This window comes from Triplophysa dalaica, chromosome 16 (genome assembly GCF_015846415.1).
Source record: "Triplophysa dalaica isolate WHDGS20190420 chromosome 16, ASM1584641v1, whole genome shotgun sequence".
Lineage (NCBI taxonomy): Eukaryota > Metazoa > Chordata > Actinopteri > Cypriniformes > Nemacheilidae > Triplophysa > Triplophysa dalaica.
The window spans coordinates 5,435,626-5,455,794 of NC_079557.1; the positions used below are offsets into that span (position 1 = coordinate 5,435,626).

Consider the following 20,169-nt stretch of genomic DNA (forward strand, 5'->3'; position numbering starts at 1 on the left):
GGAGTCTTTTCAAAGTCGCACGCCTTCACAGTTCAACACCAATGCACACAGAGTGCTGATGTCATGCAATTGCTTTCTGAACCCCCCTCCCCAACACGTACGCATACATAAACATGCGCACACACATATGATCCGTTATGGAGCCGGCAAAACATTCTGGGAAGAATGAAGAATCAATGATGCCTCATTCATTAAAACTGCGATAGAAATTGAGGTTATCACATAATAAGTATTTTTTAACTTTTCCAAAATACATGTACACATATTTCTGATGTATTGCTTTAAAGTAAATATGAACTTATTTTCTTCTCAGTAGTTGAGTTCTGATAAAAATACAGAGCATCTTTTCTGTTATTTTAACCCGTTTCTCTGGTTTCCATTGCCTGCGAATAAATGCGAATAGAAACAATATTTTTTTTATTTGGAGAAATATTGTTAGTAATTCACAGAATGAAACAAAAATGATCATTTTACCCATTCACAAAATGAAAAAACAATTTTAAAATGGTCTATAAAATATATAGTTGTATATAGTAGGCTTTTTGGGTTAATAGATAATACGAAGTGTTTGGGAAACATTACTATTTGATTTTGCTAATGTATTCAAAATTACACATTTCGCCTTTAAACGAAGCGTAACTGAGAACGCCTGAGCTTTGATATCCTCTTCTGAACAATAAAACCTTTCTTTAGAGAACATCTGAATCATTTGATGTCTGGAATAGTAATTGCACGAATAAATGGAGAAGTTAACATATAAACCACTTATGAATGGTTCACCCAGGTAGAATCTTTTCCCCAGAAGTGGATATGTAACCTGTAAGGAAGATATTTTTTAAGCCACTTAAACATGACAATCCTTCACTTCTCTATCTCGGCCACGGAGCTTGCCATTACCGCAAATGTCAGTTCACCAAGACGGAGGAATAGCTCACAATACTATAGTGCCCTCACATTCTGCTCTTCATTTTCAGACGCACATCCACCCCCCAGCCATTATGATAAATGGTGATTTTCCTCTGTGACAGATAGTGTGGGGGTTTCATGGTGATTACATGCGGTTTCGGGTTAGAGAGAGGTCTGCCGCGGGTCAGGCAGATGGCGTTTCCTGGGCTGATTTGTGGTGATTGTCCCGCTGGCCTTGTCTTTTCAGGATTAAGTTCTTAAAATGCAAACTGTACCGCATCAACTCACCAGGCGCTTGGCACACAGGTCTTTCACTGTTTACTTCTATCGCTATCTCTTCTTCTCCATTACTTTCAAAATCTCTCTCTTCACATTTGGAGGACACTCTTTATATCCAAAGCTACACATTTTTATCAGGGTGTTCCCTCGGAATTGAACCCATGACCTTGGTATTACTGATGCAATGCTCTACCAGCCGAGTTACAGGAACACTTTCTCTTCTTAACTGTTGTTTCACTCATTCAGGGATGGAATTCCCATAGGGAGCACCCAGACTTTTCCCAGTGGGATGGTGTGCTTGTGGGCTCACTGTTGAAACTAAATTTAGGTACAATATACAAAGATTTCAAATAGAGACAAAGTTCCGACATCAAGTCAAAAATGACTTGTGCTTTGGTGTTGAACTGTGAAGGCATAGGTGACACACCCCTCACGTATCCCTTTATGGCTCATTTTTGGTGTTTTGGATTTAATATAATTTTTTATGTTTCTCCATTGCTACGCCTGTTTCCTTACTTCACATTTGTGAAACCACAAATGGTGAGTTTTGGATGTTCTGTAATGGTCAGTTTAATGCCCAGTTTCACAGACAAGGCTTAAGGCTAGTCTCAGACTAAAATGAATGTTTGAGCTGTCTTATAACTTGAAAATAAATAAACTTAAAATACATCAGTGCCATTGTTTTGTCTCAAGATACAGAACCAGTAATGTTGTAACTTAAATATCCTAATTTAACTAATACTCGGTACTTATTTCTACAGTATTTAAACACAAACATATACACTAGAAATGTATTATTTAATGCATGTAGCTTTGTAACTTTAAAGGAATAAATGGCTATTTCCATAACCATTTCAATATCTTGTATTAGGCAGACAGGTCTGCAGATTTTTTTACTCTTCCAACATCCCTGACTCAATTTATGTGTTCAATTTAAAAACGTCTGATTTGATTGAATGTGACGTGCAGTATTTCCCCCGCAGCTTTCATAACGTATTTGAACGTGTTTTGCCAGGATTATCATAACAAGTGTTAAAATAAACCAGGTTTAAACATAATCAAGACATTTTAAGATATGTTGTCTAAAGTTACTATTTAAGGATTTGCTTTTGAATGGAAACCTATTAAGAAACAAAAAGGTTTTGTTTCTACTCTGTACAACTGAGGACATCTCATGTCATGTTTTTTACAAAATCTCCTACTGCTATGCTGACATATTAAATACAGTAAGTAGAATGAGATTTGGTTTATGAGGATCACCTAAAAAGTCTTTAAACATTGTCAAAAATGTGCACGGAGAGGATTCATGGCTACCATAACTCAAATGCTGCACGATTAGACTGGGGTGTGTTGGGAGCATAAAATTGCCATCGATGTTTCTTCTGACATGTGGTAAGCACTGATTTGTTTATTCCTAGTAAATAAACAGATATTGCTGAGATGTATGCATTGTAACTGTCTTAAGATCTGTTGATTTTTCTCTGGACATGGGACCCAACACCCCCATAACTGATTATCATAAACAAACAAAAATGTCCTTGAAAAGAAACATGAATTCAGAAATGTTCAGTTTAGGGTGAGGGATAGGCGTAATCACTGAGATGTAAACACTGATCCAAAAGCACTACCGTTATTTCATTTTAAAATCTTAAATGTACAATTAAATCTTAAATATAAACACGTTTCACAATTTGATTCATTTCTTAACGTTCTGTTGGTTGTATTCTGTTCAGACGTTTGGGTAAAAACGTAAACGGACATTCTTCTGGACCTGCCTTGAACAGCGTCGGACATTAAACAAAGTGGTATATAAAACTTTTTATTGGATTGTTCCATAAATGGGTTTTCCTAGACATTTCTGCAATCGACTCTTCATAGCTCCTTTACTTTTAAGAGAACAACTGCTCTAGATCACCCACTTATTTCAACATCACAGTCATCTATACATCTCTCTCCGTCTGTATTCTCTCCACCTTTCTCTCTCTCTTCCACAAACGCCTGGTTCCTCCACACCCACTCCTCTCCTCCGCCCAGCCCCGATCAGCATGCAGCCTCGCCCGTCTTGCCAGCAGGTTGTCCATCATTCCCAATTACTGTGGCAACCGTTGCTGCCGGCAGCGGCACGCACTGATCAACAGACTGACCCTGCGCACCTCCAACATCACGGTTTCTCCAGCATATCTCTTCCCACAGAAAGAGACCCTGACATCAGTTCGGAGAAAGAGTGTGCGAGCGCTTGGGTGCGCGTGTGTGCTTAGGTGCGAGTGAAAACATCGCGTGTTATATAGTTGAGAGCAGATAAAGATGCAGTGATGTTCTTGTATTGAGAAAGCCTGCACGTCTGTCATGTCTCGTGTTCACTAGAACGAGAGGAACTCTCCTGTGAGAACCACCCTTCGCTGTGATATTATCAAGAAATGTCAACATGGTGAAATGATGTGATAAATCGCTGGGAAACTATGTACACATACCTATTATATTGATGTTATTAGTCGGCAAATAAATTGAAGCGTAATGAGAGAGTAAAGCAGCGGCCACTTGTGCTGGGAGTGATGCTGAGCCGAGTTAACCATATGTTTCCACCGCCCTCTTTCTCGTGGCGCTTTGGTTTGGAATGAATATGTCGCCCCCTATAGCATACTAGAGGTATTACAGCATTTTGCCGAGTAGTCGTGAACCTGATTGGACGTAAAAAGCAAGGCTGAGAGGCATTTTAGGACACGCAGCTGGAAAGCTTCTTTTAAGCTTAATTTAGTAACAATATACACAAAAGCTGCAAAAAGATACAAATAATATTATAAAATGTAAAAAATATATGTATAAAAAACAGGAAAGAATAATGAATGTCATTTAAGTCTGATCAACAACACCAATTACAAAAAAAAAACGTGTTGGTTAAAAGTTCAAGGCTTTAGAATAGTCACATCTGGAAAGGATCTTTCACTTCCATGACTCTTGTGGCCACGTCATCAAAATACAGCTGCACACGCACGCCTGAATGTTTCTCTCCCTGCACAGATCTGGAGCTTTGTTTACATTTGTGTCCACACAAGCGTGAATGGAAGCTTAACTGTTATAACATCATGCCCTCAGTGATTAACTATATAAAAGTTTTTTTAATTATATAATCATTAAAGTTTGATTTTACTGTACTGTTTGAATGTGTTGATAACATTGTTTAGACGTGCCTGTGATTAAATGTCCTGGGTTGGATACGCAATAAGCTATATTAACAAGATCTGTGATGTGACCAGACGTCATGCACAATATAAGCAGAAACATGCGTTTGGAAATAGTGTTTTATGATGCTTTCGATCACCTTTGCAGTCCACGAGCCTCATTGAGCTAGGCAACCCATCCCAGAGTTTGGAGAATGTGTGTCGCTGGGCTTTTGAACAGCAGAGGAAGGACACCAATGATAAAGAATACCACGATCATGCCATCTTTCTCACTCGCCAAGAGTTCGGGCCCACGGGAATGCAGGGTAAAGTAAAAAACAGCAGACACACACCAGCATCATCAACCTCTAGATACTTCAGCTTGTTTATCATTAAAATGTAGATTGTGTTGATATAAAGACAAAGTGCTTGAAGTGCCACATTGACTTGATAAGATCTTGACCTCAGTCTTGAAAATATGAGGAAGACAAGCTAAATCAGATTTTGTTATGTGTTGCTAGGTTACGCTCCTGTCACAGGCATGTGTCATCCCGTGCGGAGCTGCACCCTCAATCATGAGGACGGTTTCTCTTCTGCTTTTGTGGTGGCGCATGAAACCGGCCACGTGTGAGTATCTTCTGCACTTTCGCATGCCTGCTTGAAGATGTCAAGGTGTAGATGCTGTAAAGATCTTGAAATATAAACTAACAAATTTTTGAGTCCCACTTATATAGTGTAAATTTTGTGTAAAGTTTATTTTGCAAATCTTTTTTTGCAGTAAGTATATTTTATTATACTTTTAGGGACGACTTTATCGGAATTCTCATTAGATTCTTAAATGAGAAAATCTAGATTTTTCATTGAAATATCTGAAGAGTTTGCTTCATCTTTTTTATTGTTATCTTGTTTTTTTTGTATTTTATTGTGTTAGTAAGCTGTATTTTTGAGTAATCATGGCATAAACCAAAGCAAACTTACTGTTGTTTGATTTAAATTAACTGGAATGCACAATAAAAAACATGATTTTCGAAAACATTGACCAAACTCTTCATCTGTATTAAGTATCAACAAATATTTATGCAATGAAGTGTTTTATTGATCAGGAAAACCATGACCGGTATTTATAACCAACTGGGAATGTCATGGACAATCTGTATGATGGATTTTAAAATAAGTGAACCATTATTTATTTTAATATTAAAATGAAGTAATTCCAAAAGCTGTAATGAAAGTTTAAGGGTACAGTTTAGTGTAAGATTTGTTTTATAGGTTGGGAATGGAGCATGATGGGCAGGGGAATCGTTGTGGAGATGAGGTGCAGATGGGGAGCATCATGGCCCCACTAGTGCAAGCTGCTTTCCACCGGTTCCACTGGTCCCATTGTAGTCAACAAGAACTAGGCCGCTACCTAAAGTGAGTACTTGCATGGCCGTTGTCAGGGGTGGAACAACCGGGAACATGTTTCCACTAAGGTCCAACATGGCTACAGCCTACTCATTGGGTCTGGGTTTGAAAGGCCCACATTGTGCCGGCCCCTGCAAATTTAAGTGGCAACATTGAGTGCAAGTCATGCATACTCATACATTACACAACTAACCACACTTGTATGTAAAAAAAAGTATGATTGCGTATTACACACCATCCCATTCTTCCACTGTAGTTCATACGATTGTCTACGTGATGACCCGTTTGAGCACACGTGGGAGGAGCTTCCAATGCTGCCCGGACTGCATTATTCCATGAACGAACAATGTCGCTTTGACTTCGGGGCAGGATACATGATGTGCACAGCGGTGAGTGTTACAATCGCTGCTGCACAGTGTTTTTCTTCTCACATAATGCATTATAACTGAGATTGTAAAATCTCTGAGCATGTATAAACTCTTTTGACAACCATCAGCTTTCCACAACAATCACCATTTGTGAGTCATTGGGTTTACAGTAGATTACCGTGACCCAGTATGTGTTATACATGCCAATGATGCATTATGGGTGTTACACTTTGTTAAGCGACTGTGTTTTGATATCTGTACTTGCCATAGGGAAGAACAGATGAAACAGATACTCATAGCAAAGTATAGTTTATTTTTTAAACAATTGGCAGATTCATAATTTGAAGCATTTTTTATAAACCCCAGAATTTGTAATTATCATTTTTTGTCTGACTTTTCAGTCGTTATGGACCTAAAGCTGCTTATTCGGCTAAGCCCCTGTTTTAAATAAATGTGGGGTATATTTTGTAACACCTTACAGAAATCAGGCTTATCAGATTATCAAAACCAGATGGCAAATGTTTGAAATCACTTGATATTTGATGTCGCATCAAGAAACTGGATTAAAAATGATTTCAAGAATCATTTCTGTTCACATTGAACAAATTAAATTCCAGTTAAACAGCACTGCTTGGTCTGTACTTCACTGTCTTGTTAAACATTCCCTCAGCTGCAAAAGGTGGGGCCTTCCGGAGCCCAGGTAAGGTGTTCTACTCAGTCGCCATGTGACCTGTTTTGTTTCAACATGGTTCAGTTCGAACGTTCTTGCCGTTACTCGTTTCATTACGTGTTTTTGCTTGTGGTTAAACTCATTGTCGTTATTCAGACATGTACGCAGCGGGATCCTAAACCCACAATCTGTGTCTCATTACTCACTCGCTTCTGACACTCACATGGAAGACGGAATTATTTGGCACTGTGTTTTTCTTTTTGTTTTGTCTTTCCACACTAGTTAAATTTAAAAACTGCGTAATATGAAGTTTAAACATGTTCTGGGTTCAATGCAAAGTAATTATTGTTTTGAAACTAAAAGCAACATTAGTGGTAGCATGAGATAATTGTAATAAAATCTCATGCTAACATTGTCTGAAACATCTGTTTGGCCTGTGCAGTGCCAGTTAACACAATGATTTTAGCTTTATGTATGGGATTATTTTTGTGCCATAAAAAATGAACGCAATCTTTAAAAAATATGCAATGAGAAGGAAAAAATTTCTTAGCAATTTCTAAATTTGTTTTTGCCAATTATAGTTTTTGAATTCTGGTAGTTTATTAATCTGGGCTTTCAAAGTTTTTGTTTATACTTCTCAAGTTTCTTTCGCCTTTCTGTCACAAATCTCACGTGTGGGCGGGATTTATGGCCACTTTACGCTGATTGGCAGCTCCCTGACAAGGAAGTCGAGAACATTTTAAAAAGAAGATTTTAGAGAGCGATCTGTATGCTGTTAACTTTATTGTATTGTTTAGTATTCTTTTTATTGTTTAATACTTAAATTGACTCTCTTGTTTAGTTAGTATCTTAGTTATTTATTAGTTGTTTAGTCATGCGTGGTGTGGATCCGAGCGTCTTCCTCATCATCATCCTCACCTCAGGTAAATGAATGTTATTCAGGTAATAAAGAAAATCTGTTAAAGTTTTATTCCTGTACAGTAGCAATTCTGGTTTAGCTCGTTCATTATGTGCTCTATTTTTTGCGTCAGGTTTTATTTTATGGACTGTAAAGATTATTTTCTATAACAGCAACGGACAACATAACATTCAATTATAAGACAAGTTGCAGAATATTAGGGAGTGAGAAATGGGGTAAATGTAAACATTGCTGCATACTGTACAGCGATAACTACCTTTCGCAATTTTATTATCTCTGGCTCAGTGGTCAGAGCATGGCACTAGGAATGCCAAGGTCATGGGTTCGATCCCAGAGGATTGCACATAGTCAGAAACAAATGTTTAATACAATGCAATGTAAGTTGATTTGGATAAAAACGTCTGCCAAATGCATAAATGTAATGTAAAATAGAAATAAACAAAAAGATAGAATCAAACATAAAATGCCACCGCGATTATTAGCTATGAATAATAAATATGAACTTAAAACAGACACACTTTATTGTACTATCTTCTCATAACTCACTAGGCATCTCATGTTCCTGATATGATTGTAATTTTAAATTATACAGTGTTGTCTTGACGGCCCACATAAAGTTGCCTGTGAATTTGGCTCATTTATCTATCCTGTGTTTACTGTACGTTGGCTTGTTGTCATGGCGTGATAGAGCCTGGACGCGTGTGTCCCACTCTAAGTGCATGAGAGTTGGCAACCCATCTTATATACTACCAAAACAAGAAAGTCATTTATGTACAAACACTAAAACAAAATCAATTCAATACAGAAAACCACATGCAGATCACTCTCTAATCCGCTGTACTGTCTTCAGTGTCGACTTCCTTGTCAGTGAGCTGTTAATCCGAATCTCACTAGCCAATTAGAGTAGAGTGATCTTAAATGCCGCCCACACATGAGATTTGTGCCAGAAAGACGAACGTAGACTCAAGAAGCTATAAAAATACTTGGAAACTGCAAATGAAAAATCTATCAGCGAATTCATAGACCATTATTGTCAAAAACATATGCAATTTATTTGAAAATCATGTCACATTTTTGCAATTGAGTTTATTGTTTACATTGTTTTATAGTGTTTTTCTTCTTTCTAATTGTATATTTTTGTTCATTTTTTTAAGTTTGCGTTCAATTTTATTGGCACAAAAAGAATTCCAGATATACTGTATGTGATATAGCCAGAAAAGGGTGCAAACAAACTCCACCCACAGAAATGACATCAGTCATACGTAACATAACATATAGATCCATCCACCTGGATCGATCCCGTCACTCGAAGAATAATATAGATACATTTTTATAGTTGAAAGAACACATTTCATAATATTTATGTAAGTGCCTTAAGAATCCTTTAAGCAAAGCTGAAGATTTAAGCGCCATGTAGTGGTGAGGTTGCGAATTGCAACCAATGGCTCACTCCACATCTCCCTCTCCCTTTCGAAGCACTACGGTGGCTGACACAGGACAAAGATGTTATCACGTTTTAGGTTCTTTGCCCGAGAAAAAATACATTTACGAAACTTGTTCTGTAGAGCAGTTTGTCTGTTAAGGGCGACTATAGAAACAACATGACAAATTCTATGTTAGGGGACCTGCAGTATATGAAGATGGAAATAACTCATTATAAGGTTACAATTACACCTTTAAAAAGCACAAGGCCTACATTTCTGCTTTTAAACCTTCTAGGGCCATGACCTATTGTAAGTGCTTTGCTGTAAACAATTTTAAGGGTCAAAAATCTTTTCTGTGGTAGTGGAAAGCACTGCAGTGAATATAACCACAAAAGTTATTTTGTATTGAGCACAGAACATTTCCCTAATGTCAGCTTAGCCAGGTCAGTGCAACCTTTGGGGCTTCACAATGAATTTTCTACATTTATTAGAAAAGTAAAGCAATGAATATGCTGCAATCTCAAGTTTAATACAGTTCAACACAGTTCCCTCAACATTTCAAAATCTCTACAGGTGCTTAATAATTGTTTCAAAAGAAAACTCTTATTCAAACAGAGATCACAGTAGCCGTAATTATTTTGCTCTTGATGTTTTGATGTGTTTGAAAAGCTTTCTGACATCATTCGCACCGCATTCGAATGAGGTCTTCTGCACCTTACTGAGGAAAAACAAAATATATCCCATCACTGCGCAACATTTCGTCATCCAGCTGTGCTATTGGTCGTAGGCTGTCCCATAACTAATACATTTTCATCATTGTTTTGCATGAAATTTGTTACATATACTGCATAAAATTTGAGTGGGTGTAAATGTGTAATATTGGTTGTTTTATCGAGCCTAAATTCTGCGCAAAGCAGTAACACAGGGTCTGTTGTGTTGTACACAGTTGCTGTAACACACAGTTTTCTTTTAATGTGACATGAGTCCTGTCTCATTTTTTTTTAATGTCCTGCAGGAATTTAAATGCATGAATTATTGCAAATCAGAAAGAGAGAGAGGGTTGTCCTATACTTTATTGCGCTTGTTCTCAGCTGGTTTTGGACATTGGGTGGTGGCCTTGCGCTAGCCACGTAAAAGTCGTGGGTTCGATCCCATGGAACATGCTTAACGATAAAAAGATATGTCTAGACTAAATGCAATGTAAATGTAATGCAAATAAACAAGTTTTTTGTTCTTTCTGGATCAACTGCATTTTACCTTCTATACTTGTGTCCGTATTTTGGCATCTGTCTTCTGTCCACATCATTAAATGAAAAGTTCACCTAAAAATGAAAATTCTGTTATCATTCACATACCCCCGAGTCGTTCCAAATCAGTATCAATTTTGATGAACTCATTTCTTGGCCACCATTGACTAGTAGGGGTTTGTTTTTGTTTCGGCAAACTCTTTGTTCTGTTCTGTTTTTAGAATGTAGGAAAGCAAACAGTTCTGGGGCACTTCTGATTACCATTAACATTTTTTCTACTATAATAGTCAATGGTGGCCAAGAACTGTTTGGTTACAAGTATTCTTACAAATATCTTTCTCTGCGTTCATCAGAACAAAAAAAAAGATTTGGAACAACTCGAGGGTGAGTAAACTATGACAGAATTATTTTTTGGGGGGGGGGGGGTAAACTGCCTGTTTGTAAAAAAGCAGTTTCACTGCCCAATCTGTGCTGACTCTGAATTTGAAATGCTGCATTTCTTATGTTAGATAGTTTGGAGAATAAAATTATCTCTCTGTTCCTCTGTCTCTCAGTACCGCACCTTTGACCCCTGTAAGCAGCTTTGGTGTGCTCACCCGGACAACCCCTTCTTCTGCAAGACCAAAAAAGGACCGCCCATTGATGGCACTACGTGTGGAGACGGGAAGGTACCGGCACACATGCTCTCATGCAGATATGCCCTGAGGTTTCAGACCCGCTCACTTCCTCTCTTGTGTCTCAGCACTGTTTTAAAGGGCACTGTGTGTGGCTGACTCCAGACATCATTAAACAGGACGGAAGCTGGGGCATGTGGAGTGAGTTTGGCGCCTGCTCTCGCCCCTGCGGCAGGGGAGTGCAGTTTCGTACGCGAGATTGCAACAATCCACTGTGCGTACAATTGTGAATCTGTGCACTTTGTTTGTCGAGTGATTGTGTTGAAATGTTACAATTGTATGGAATTGTTCAAGATTTTTTTTCACCCGCAGTGATCGTCGCTGTCAGTCAACGCTTGTTATGATAGCTTAACCATGAACAACGTACTGTAGAGGAAGTTTTCCCACAAACAAAGATTATGTCATAATTTATCACCTTTGTGTTTGAAACAGCAGAATTACGTTGTCCAGTGAAATTTAAACAGAAGTAACTGATCATTAAGACTAACGTCCTGTATATTTTAATAAGAAAATATACAATTATTATATAGAAATGAATCGCAAAAAACGTTCATTGGAAAATGTTGACTATAATACAAACATTGACTGTATTTTTAACAATTATTAAAATGTGTTGGGTCTCTCTTATGGTAATTTTTTTTATAGTCATTCTCCTGGGCTAGGTGTTATAAACTTTGCATATATATTTTGTGTAATTATTTCTGAATTCTCAAGGCTGAGCTTTAGTTTGTACTCTGAACACATTGATGCAACATGCATTTAACATTTTTATTGCATCTTAAATAAAATATTTGATTCAAAAGATAGTTCACCCAAAAATGAGGGCTGATTTATCATTATTTCTTCACCCTCATGTAATTTAATACCTATATTATAAATGCCCTTGTTTTGATGAACACAGAGAAATATATTGGAAGAATTTTTGTAATTTTCAGTTCCGGGACATCATTGAATAGAAAAAATGTAATGGTAGTCAGAGGTGCCCCAGAACTGATTATTTTCCTAAATTCTTCAAAATATTTCATTTTGTAGTAAAAAAACACCACATTTTTCCTACTATGGTAGTGGAGGATGTGAAACATTCTTACAAATATCTTTCTCTGTGTTCATCGGAACAAAGAATTTTATACATTTTAAGTTTGAAACAACCTTAGGGGCTGTGTCCACCGAGGTGCATTTATGCAGCTGGAAACGCCCGCTGCAGGCGCAGCGTTCTTCCCAAAGTTGAGCATTTTTCAACTCTGGGCAACCGGTAGAATGCCGGTGCTGATCCTGGGAAAAACGCATAGCACCAGCGCTGAGCAAAAAAAACAAACGTCAACTGATGGCTTTTTTAAAAGCGTGGCGTTACCGTTGAAAACAATTGAATAAACACGCCAGCCGTGGGCGTAAATGCCTCGGTGGACACAGCCCCTTAGGGTGAGTAAATAATGAAAGAATTTTTGTGTGAACTGTGCCTTTAAAGTCCGATAAGCGTTGTTAGGCTAGGCTAACAGTAATTGAGGAACTTTACTGTTTTACTTTATTGCTTTTACTTGATATTTTTCACTTTCGTTAACTTCCTCCAGTCCAGCTAATGGTGGACGTTCTTGCTCTGGCCCGAGTTATAAGTTCCAACTGTGTAACACTCAAGCGTGCGAGGACCCCTACCAAGACTACAGAGCCGAGCAATGTAGCATGATGGACAACAAGTTTGAGTACCAGAATACCCGGCACCACTGGCTGCCTTATGAACACCCTGACTGTAAGTGACAAAAAAACATTACAGACAGATATAGATTTAAGACATGGCTCTGTTTAAGACCGACTGGACATTTTAAGAAGACTACACTTTTCATTTTGAACAGGTTTAAAAAAAAGTGCGTTGGCTCCAAAATAATGTTGACTGTAAGCAATGATGTATATCATTGGCAAATAGCAAACCAAAAGACATTTTTTTAGAAAGACATCACAGGCAAAACATTTAACGTACTGTTCAAATCTGTATTTTTTAATACTTAGACGTTGATGTTAATTCCACAACATGTCAGGATTCTGGTAGTAAGCTGAATTATTATGACGCTTGCATTAGATCCTTTCCTAGAATGTTTTGTTCTGCATTATTCGGTTCAATGTATTATCCAGGGCTGTAAATGAGCTGATGTAATGTTTCGCTCCACACAGCTGTTCTCGCTTAAGCTGTGGGCATATATGAAGTTATGATCTCATCCACGTATTCTTCCACACCGATAATGACATCATCGCACACATGTCCGTGTAGTACATACAGTCCCCACAGAGTCATCTTCACTTTGTACATCATTGGTTTCATAATCAACATTGACAAGTCCAAAGTAAAAATCATTCAAAGAGAGACTTTTTGAGCCTTTTACAATATGTCATAAAATGTATTACCAAAGCAGAGGAATACACAGAAGAAATGGTGGTTTGTGCCCTGCTGTTTAGAAGGGATTTTGATACCCTTGAGCAATTGAGAAAAACAATTTTTGCATTGATGCTTTCTACATCATCCACTTGTGAGAAATCAACACCATTGTTCTTGATTTATTCTGACATTTGTGAGTAAAATATAAAAAAAAGTAAATCTTCCTGGGAAGTTGGACAGGCATCTTATTGTTCATGAGCATGTAATGGAAAAATGAGCTGAACCCTTCAGGAATATAAGTGTCCCTGGATGCAGTTTTGGAATTGTACACGGACATGCTGGGAATTTGTCTGAGATGATATAACACACAATGACCACATTTACATGTACATCAGTAATAGAATTATATGCCTTATTCTGAATAAGCCAATATTACCATTAAGGTATTTACATGAGTTGCTTTAAGAATATTCCTGTCATGTTCCCGTTTTACATGTTACACTACATAGTTTTATTAAAGGCATACGTCATTTCGTCCCTAAGTGATGCCGTTCGACGTTCACTCCATAATTAAGACAATTTATAGTGGTTCGTTTTTTACTAGGCTAAATGAAAAAAAGTTTTGTTTACTAGAAGTTTAGTTGTCTAGTAGTAGTTTAATCAAATACTGTATTAATAATAATCCCTAGGTATTTAATATAAGTATTATTTTCCAATTAAATACACTTTTACCAAGCCAAGGACAACAGCTACTAAGATAAAGTTCTTTTCTGAATGTAAGAGAAGAAGACAATCGTAATAAATAAAAAATTATATAATATTAAACTAATTAATTCTAAAAAAAAGACATTAATATATAATATTATTTTATATTATGAATATATAATATTATTATTTGGATCGCTTTCACAGGGATTTTTTTCAATCTAAAGAGCAAGAAAACATTAACACCCAATCAAAATTCTTTCCAAATAAAAGGGCTTGCGCATTACATTATCATCCTTTTGTGTGGACTCCAATATAGTTATCTTTAATAAAGTTATGCTGTGGTTATCATTAAAGTTATCCCAACTTTCTTCATTAAACAAACCCATTGGCTTCCGTACGAGGAAACAGTTTCTTCTCAATTTGTTTCAATATGCACTTGATCTTGTTGTCGTTTACTTCTCCATACATCATTCAACGACTGTCTTTTTTCCGCAGCCAAGCAACGCTGCAAATTGTACTGTCAATCCAAAGAGACTCGAGCTGTAGTCTACATGCAGACTCTAGTGGAACCTGGAACACAGTGCTCCTACAAAGATCCCTACAGCATGTGTGTGTACGCAGACTGTGAGGTGTGTATATTGTTTGTGTTTCTTTTGTGTGTTTGTGTGTGTAAAGTTGCCTGACGTTGATGGTGTCTCCCTCCCTTTAGAAAATGGGCTGTGATAATGTGGTCGGATCAGCTCTACTTGAAGATAAGTGTGGGGTCTGTGGGGGGGACGGAACCAAGTGCGAAACTCACAAGTTCAATTTCACCTTCGTGGAGAAAAAAGGTACATCTATGTAGTCTATGTAGTACTGTATGTAGGATCTGTAAAACTAGGGATGTATTCGGGTACCGTATAGTATTACAGGTTTCAACAGATAGGCAGCATGACTGTGTAGCCTTCTATTATGCCTTTATACAAAGAATACATGCGCTACTTCATCAGAATTTGGTTGAAAGAAATACATCCCACAATGCATTGTGACAAGTAAAAAAATCCTAAATGGAACACAAACTGGGAATAAAAAGCAAAGGGTTTTGACAGAGCTGTGGTTTATGTACTGTAAGAAACAGATGTTCTGCTTTTGATTTAGGTGTCATTAAAGTGCTGGATGTTCCCCGAGGGGCGAGGCACCTCCTTATCCAGGAACTCAATGGGACTTCTCATATTTTAGGTGAAGCTTTATTATTTCCTGTAGTATTTAATGAAGCGGCTGCTGTTTTCACTCAATGAAGCACTCTCTCTCTTTTTATGTGAATAGCTGTCAGGAATAAGGCATCAGGTGATTTCTTTCTCAACGCACACGGTGACTTCCCGGAGACACGCTCAGTTATAGAGAAAGGGCTCGAATGGGAGTATGAAAATAAAAACAATAAGGACACCATTCAGATGAACGGACCTCTGAAAAATGATGTGGTTGTCATGGTAATTTCACATGAGTTGCTCACACGCGGATTAATATTTAAGCAAATTATAATAATGACTTATTTGGGAGCATTTGCATTGTTTTTGTGTTTCAGATCCGAATGCATGGGACGGCCAAGGCGAAGGTGTCAATCAAATACATCACTGACAGTGACAGGCTGAGTGACAGTGCCAATGAAAACAACATGGTGCCAGATTATGCTGTGCCATATTCCTGGATGGTGAAGAGGTGGACTCCCTGTTCAAAAACCTGTGGAGGAGGTATTTCATTGTTTCACCACAAGAGGTCACCAGAATCTATTTTTTGTAACATTTAATATGGAAATAGTGTCAAATGCAATTGATCATTTGCAGGACCTGTCTTTAAAAAGGTAGTGATCAAACTTTAACTGCAGCTTGTGTGAACATCTATAGTCCTATATTTTGATTTTCAGATGTGTTATTGTGATATTAGTGTTTGATATTCTGCCTCTGTGGTTTTTGTCACACATTAGTTCAGTAGAAGGTTTGCCATGTCATTTCATTTCAATTCTATTTTTCCTTTTTGTATCCAAGATGTGTGTTTCAGTGATGTGTTCTTCTTGTGAACAGGTATTCAGATTACACGGTACGGCTGCCGAAAGAACGTAGACATGAGGATGGTTCATCGCAGATATTGCGAGAAAGTCAGGCAGCCTCCACCAATGTTTCGAGACTGTAACCTGAGAGAGTGTGCTCAGCCCATGTAAGTGTGCTTAACCATATTTTTGGGGCAAATTTGTACCAAAAGGTAAGAAAAACTTGACATGCCTGAGCTAAACTTCCCTTTGGGGACATCCTTGTGGAGGAATTGCAAGAGTAGATCTGAATGGACGGAACACTGTGCAAATATATTTCGTTTTTACAGAAGAAAAAATGTCAAAGTTAATTTCGCCCAATATAAGGATTCTACCAGCGTTAGGGTGTGGAATTTGCTTAAAACACTCATGGAATAAAATGTCTGAGTTAAGTTATCAGTAGTGTTTTATTAAGTAATTCAACAGAAATGATCATTCCCCAAAATTTTGTAGGCTGCATTTGTATTTCACATCCAGCAGATGTCAACACTAGTCTTTCACAGACTATGTTCATACTGCCACCGATTTGTTTTTGATCTTTCTAAATCTGATCTGAGCCGCTTCCATTTGTGGGTTCCATCAGTGTGAATTTAGTCTAAATGTTGTGCTGAATTTAGGTTGACGGTGTGTTTGTGTGTGCAGCTGGGTGGCTGGAGAGTGGAGCGAATGCAGTAAATCTTGTGGGAAGACGGGCAGTCAGACACGCTCAGTTCGCTGCGTGCAACCTCTTGGCGACAGCAAGTTCAAATCCATTCGCAGTCGATACTGCAGCGACGAGCGCCCGGAGTCCCGCAGGGACTGCAACCGCAACCTGTGTCCCGCTGAATGGAGACTGGGACCCTGGTCACAGGTGAAGACATCTATCACAAGCACACTAACACAATGTTTTGCTTTGATTCTGTGATTTTATATTGTGACCCCGGACCACAAAACCTCAAGTCATAAGGGAACATATTTTACATCATCTGAAAGCTGAATCAATTTTCCGTTGATGCAAAACTTTCCATTGACATATGTTTCAATGTTACGGCAATATATGGCCAGGATACAACTATTTAAAAAATAGTTGAGGGTGCCAAAAAAATCACAATTTTGAGAAAATCACCTTTCTAGTTATCCATCAGAGGCTCTGTAGCAGGCCGCTGCCAAGAAGAAACAGGTTTGTTTTAACGCCCTCTATTGGCTTATCGCTGTAATGAGGTTGTGGTGAGTAGATGAACCCAAAAGTGGAAATTGTAAGTTTTCAGACGTGTTTACAACCATTTCTGTTGGAGATTTTGCTGCATCCACTCACAAAAAGGACTTACGGTATTGGAAATTGTGGAACATGATTTTTTATGAACTTATGAATGGTTTTGTGATCGAGGGTCACATTTAACAACACAAATATGTATACATAAAATATGCATTGATGTATCATTTTACTGTTTTTTTTCCTGTGCATGTGTTTATACTATTCTAGTGCTCTGTCACATGTGGCAATGGGACTCAGGAGAGGCATGTGCTTTGCCACACTCGTGACAACACCATCGGACTCTGTTTGGACTCTAAACCAGCGGCATTTAGACCCTGCAGAATGGATCCCTGCCTAAGTGCGTACATACATTTCTAGTGACGCTTTTAGTAATGATGCATAACCATAATGCCTAACAGATCAGGGCTGCGTTTCCCAAAAGCATTGTAATCTTAAAGGGTAAACTCCGACATTAAGTACTCACCCTCAAATACTTCAACATCCCTAGGACCTCCGCTTTTCCCCAGAACGCAAATTGAGGTACTTTTGGTAGCTTTCTGACTCCACATACGAGCCACATGATATCGCATCCGGTGTCAGCCATGCGCATGCGTCGAGCAATGCTTAGAGCGGATGCACTGTCATGTGGCTCGCGGGAACATATGCTGGAAATGAACACTCAAATCAGGACGTTTTTGAATATAGTGGTTAGTTTTGTTTGTTTGCGCACAAAAAGTGTCCTTGTCGCATTATATTAATTTTTACTGAACCAAGGGACTAGCGTGCACAATTTTACGATGTCTCTACGCAATTTCAGCGCTTTGAAGATTGCTTGCGTTGCAATCTAAGGAGGCGTCAGGCAGCTTCCAAAACGAACTTAATTTGAGATGTAAACTACTTGAGGATGAGTAATAAATGGCAGAATTTTTATTTTTGGTCGGAGTTCCCCTTTAAGTTGATCTTGGAACCATTGTCACGAATGAAGCTACGGTCAACGTAGGCTTACGATGCTTTTGGGAAACGCAGCCCAGGCCATCAGAATTCAAGAGCTGATGAAAATGTATAAACATTCACTTGTTTACATTCTAATTTAAATGTACATATTCTTATCTTTTTTACTTTTGCCCAAAGGCAACATGTTCTGTTAGACATTATGTAACAAAATAAACTTGCTTTGCTGCACAGTTTTGAAGACTAATAACATACTAATTCATTTTACATCAACAGATGCACTAATACAGCTGACCATATTTCTTCCTCTCTCTTTCGCTTTCTCCGTTTCCTGTGCTTCCTCCTTCCCAAACCGACTCTACCCTCGCACACAACAGGAAGCACTTCCGACTTCAACAGGCATGGCAACTTCCTGATACAGTGGTTATCGCGTCACGACCCGAAATACCCCGTGCAGAGGATGACAAGTAAAGCTTCTCTCTCCAGCCATGTGGTGGCGTTGCGCTGTCTGTCGTCTCTCAGCTGGACCTTCCCTCTGTCGCTCTGCCTGGCTCTGCAAGGCAAACTCCCCTGACTGCCTTTCTTATTCGAGGCTTGCACGCTTCTCTTTCCTGGGTGGTGGTCCTCCCTTACGGGGCGTTTCCGATAGGGGGAGATCTATATGTTTCTCTCTGTCTCTCGCTCTCTCTCTCTCTCTCTCTCTCTCTCTCTCTCTCTCTCTCTCCTTTGTGGAGCTCTGTGTTGTGAACGCTGGCCAGTAAGAAAATGTTGACAAAACTAAACATTAAAAAAATTTGGAGGACGTTTGTTGATTTGTGATCGGACAGGCAGCTTGTGAAGCTAGCTGAGGTTTCCGCGGGAGGCGGCGCATTTTTGTGAATTACCGTCCGCCGCAAGCTGCGTCCGTATGGCTCGCGCTCCTGAGGCAGACACGTTTTGAGGCGCTGCCCGAGCAAACGTTGTGAGAGAAAATATAAAAATGAAAGTGGCTAAAAAAAAAAACTTAAGCTTTATTGTGAATGTGAACTTGTCACAATGAGGAAATCTTTGCTAAGTGCTCATTCCACAACCTAGTTCATTCTCGAAAACCGACGGGACAAGCAAACAAACACACAAACACATGAGATGGCAGGATTTACGCTGTTAACATGGGATGTACTGTTGAACCACCGCCATACTTGGCCGATGGTGGCCGATGGTGAACATGAGGTGGCACTTGATAAACAGGGTCGCTTTACTACACATGATCGATTGCCATAACCACCTCATCCTCCATCTTCTCTTTGACTGTTAACAAATTCAATAAATGCAGCTTATTTGTGCTTGCAGAGTTTAAACAAACATATAATTATATTTGTATTTATATATGACTATAAATCTATATGGGTACCAATAATATGAAATATTAATAATTTGTTTTACCATGAATAAGCAGTAGCTTATTAGCCTAACATTTTGACTGCTATCGATTGCTTTAATTCTTGACTGTTACGTGTATTTTTTTATTGATTTTACATAAATACAGAACTATTGCTATTTAATACCAGAGGTTAAGTGTTGGGGGGCGGGGAAGACATATATTATGCAGGACTTGCTCAGCCAGTTTCTTCTCAGTTTTTCCCAAGAGAAGTGATTTCATTCTTCGGATTCATGGCGGGTCATAAATCACATGTCCATCGCGCATCGAACGACGTGATGAGAGCGTGCACGTGTGTGTGTTTTCGAGCGTATGCGACGTGTGTGTTCTCCAGCATGCATTTTTACGACGGTTACCAGTGGCCATACTATAGAGACAAC

General features: G+C 38.5%; 1 protein-coding gene across 4 annotated transcripts in view; it reads left to right on the plus strand.

Annotated features, from left to right (window-relative positions):
• LOC130438375 (A disintegrin and metalloproteinase with thrombospondin motifs 2-like) overlaps positions 1–20,169 on the plus strand; it is a 106,754-nt gene that overhangs the window by 82,452 nt on the left and 4,133 nt on the right. The window contains exons 6-22 of one of the 4 annotated variants that reach the window (XM_056770267.1): positions 4,513–4,669; positions 4,865–4,970; positions 5,613–5,756; positions 6,004–6,136; positions 6,786–6,815; positions 10,930–11,043; positions 11,118–11,263; positions 12,618–12,793; positions 14,618–14,751; positions 14,832–14,952; positions 15,260–15,340; positions 15,428–15,591; positions 15,687–15,852; positions 16,183–16,315; positions 16,830–17,037; positions 17,650–17,779; positions 18,750–18,839. In XM_056770267.1, the coding sequence (XP_056626245.1) occupies positions 4,513–4,669; positions 4,865–4,970; positions 5,613–5,756; positions 6,004–6,136; positions 6,786–6,815; positions 10,930–11,043; positions 11,118–11,263; positions 12,618–12,793; positions 14,618–14,751; positions 14,832–14,952; positions 15,260–15,340; positions 15,428–15,591; positions 15,687–15,852; positions 16,183–16,315; positions 16,830–17,037; positions 17,650–17,779; positions 18,750–18,839 (2,233 nt within the window). The remainder of the gene's footprint in view (positions 1–4,512; positions 4,670–4,864; positions 4,971–5,612; positions 5,757–6,003; positions 6,137–6,785; positions 6,816–10,929; positions 11,044–11,117; positions 11,264–12,617; positions 12,794–14,617; positions 14,752–14,831; positions 14,953–15,259; positions 15,341–15,427; positions 15,592–15,686; positions 15,853–16,182; positions 16,316–16,829; positions 17,038–17,649; positions 17,780–18,749; positions 18,840–20,169) is intronic. The other 3 variants (XM_056770269.1, XM_056770268.1, XM_056770270.1) reach the window with 3 other exon arrangements.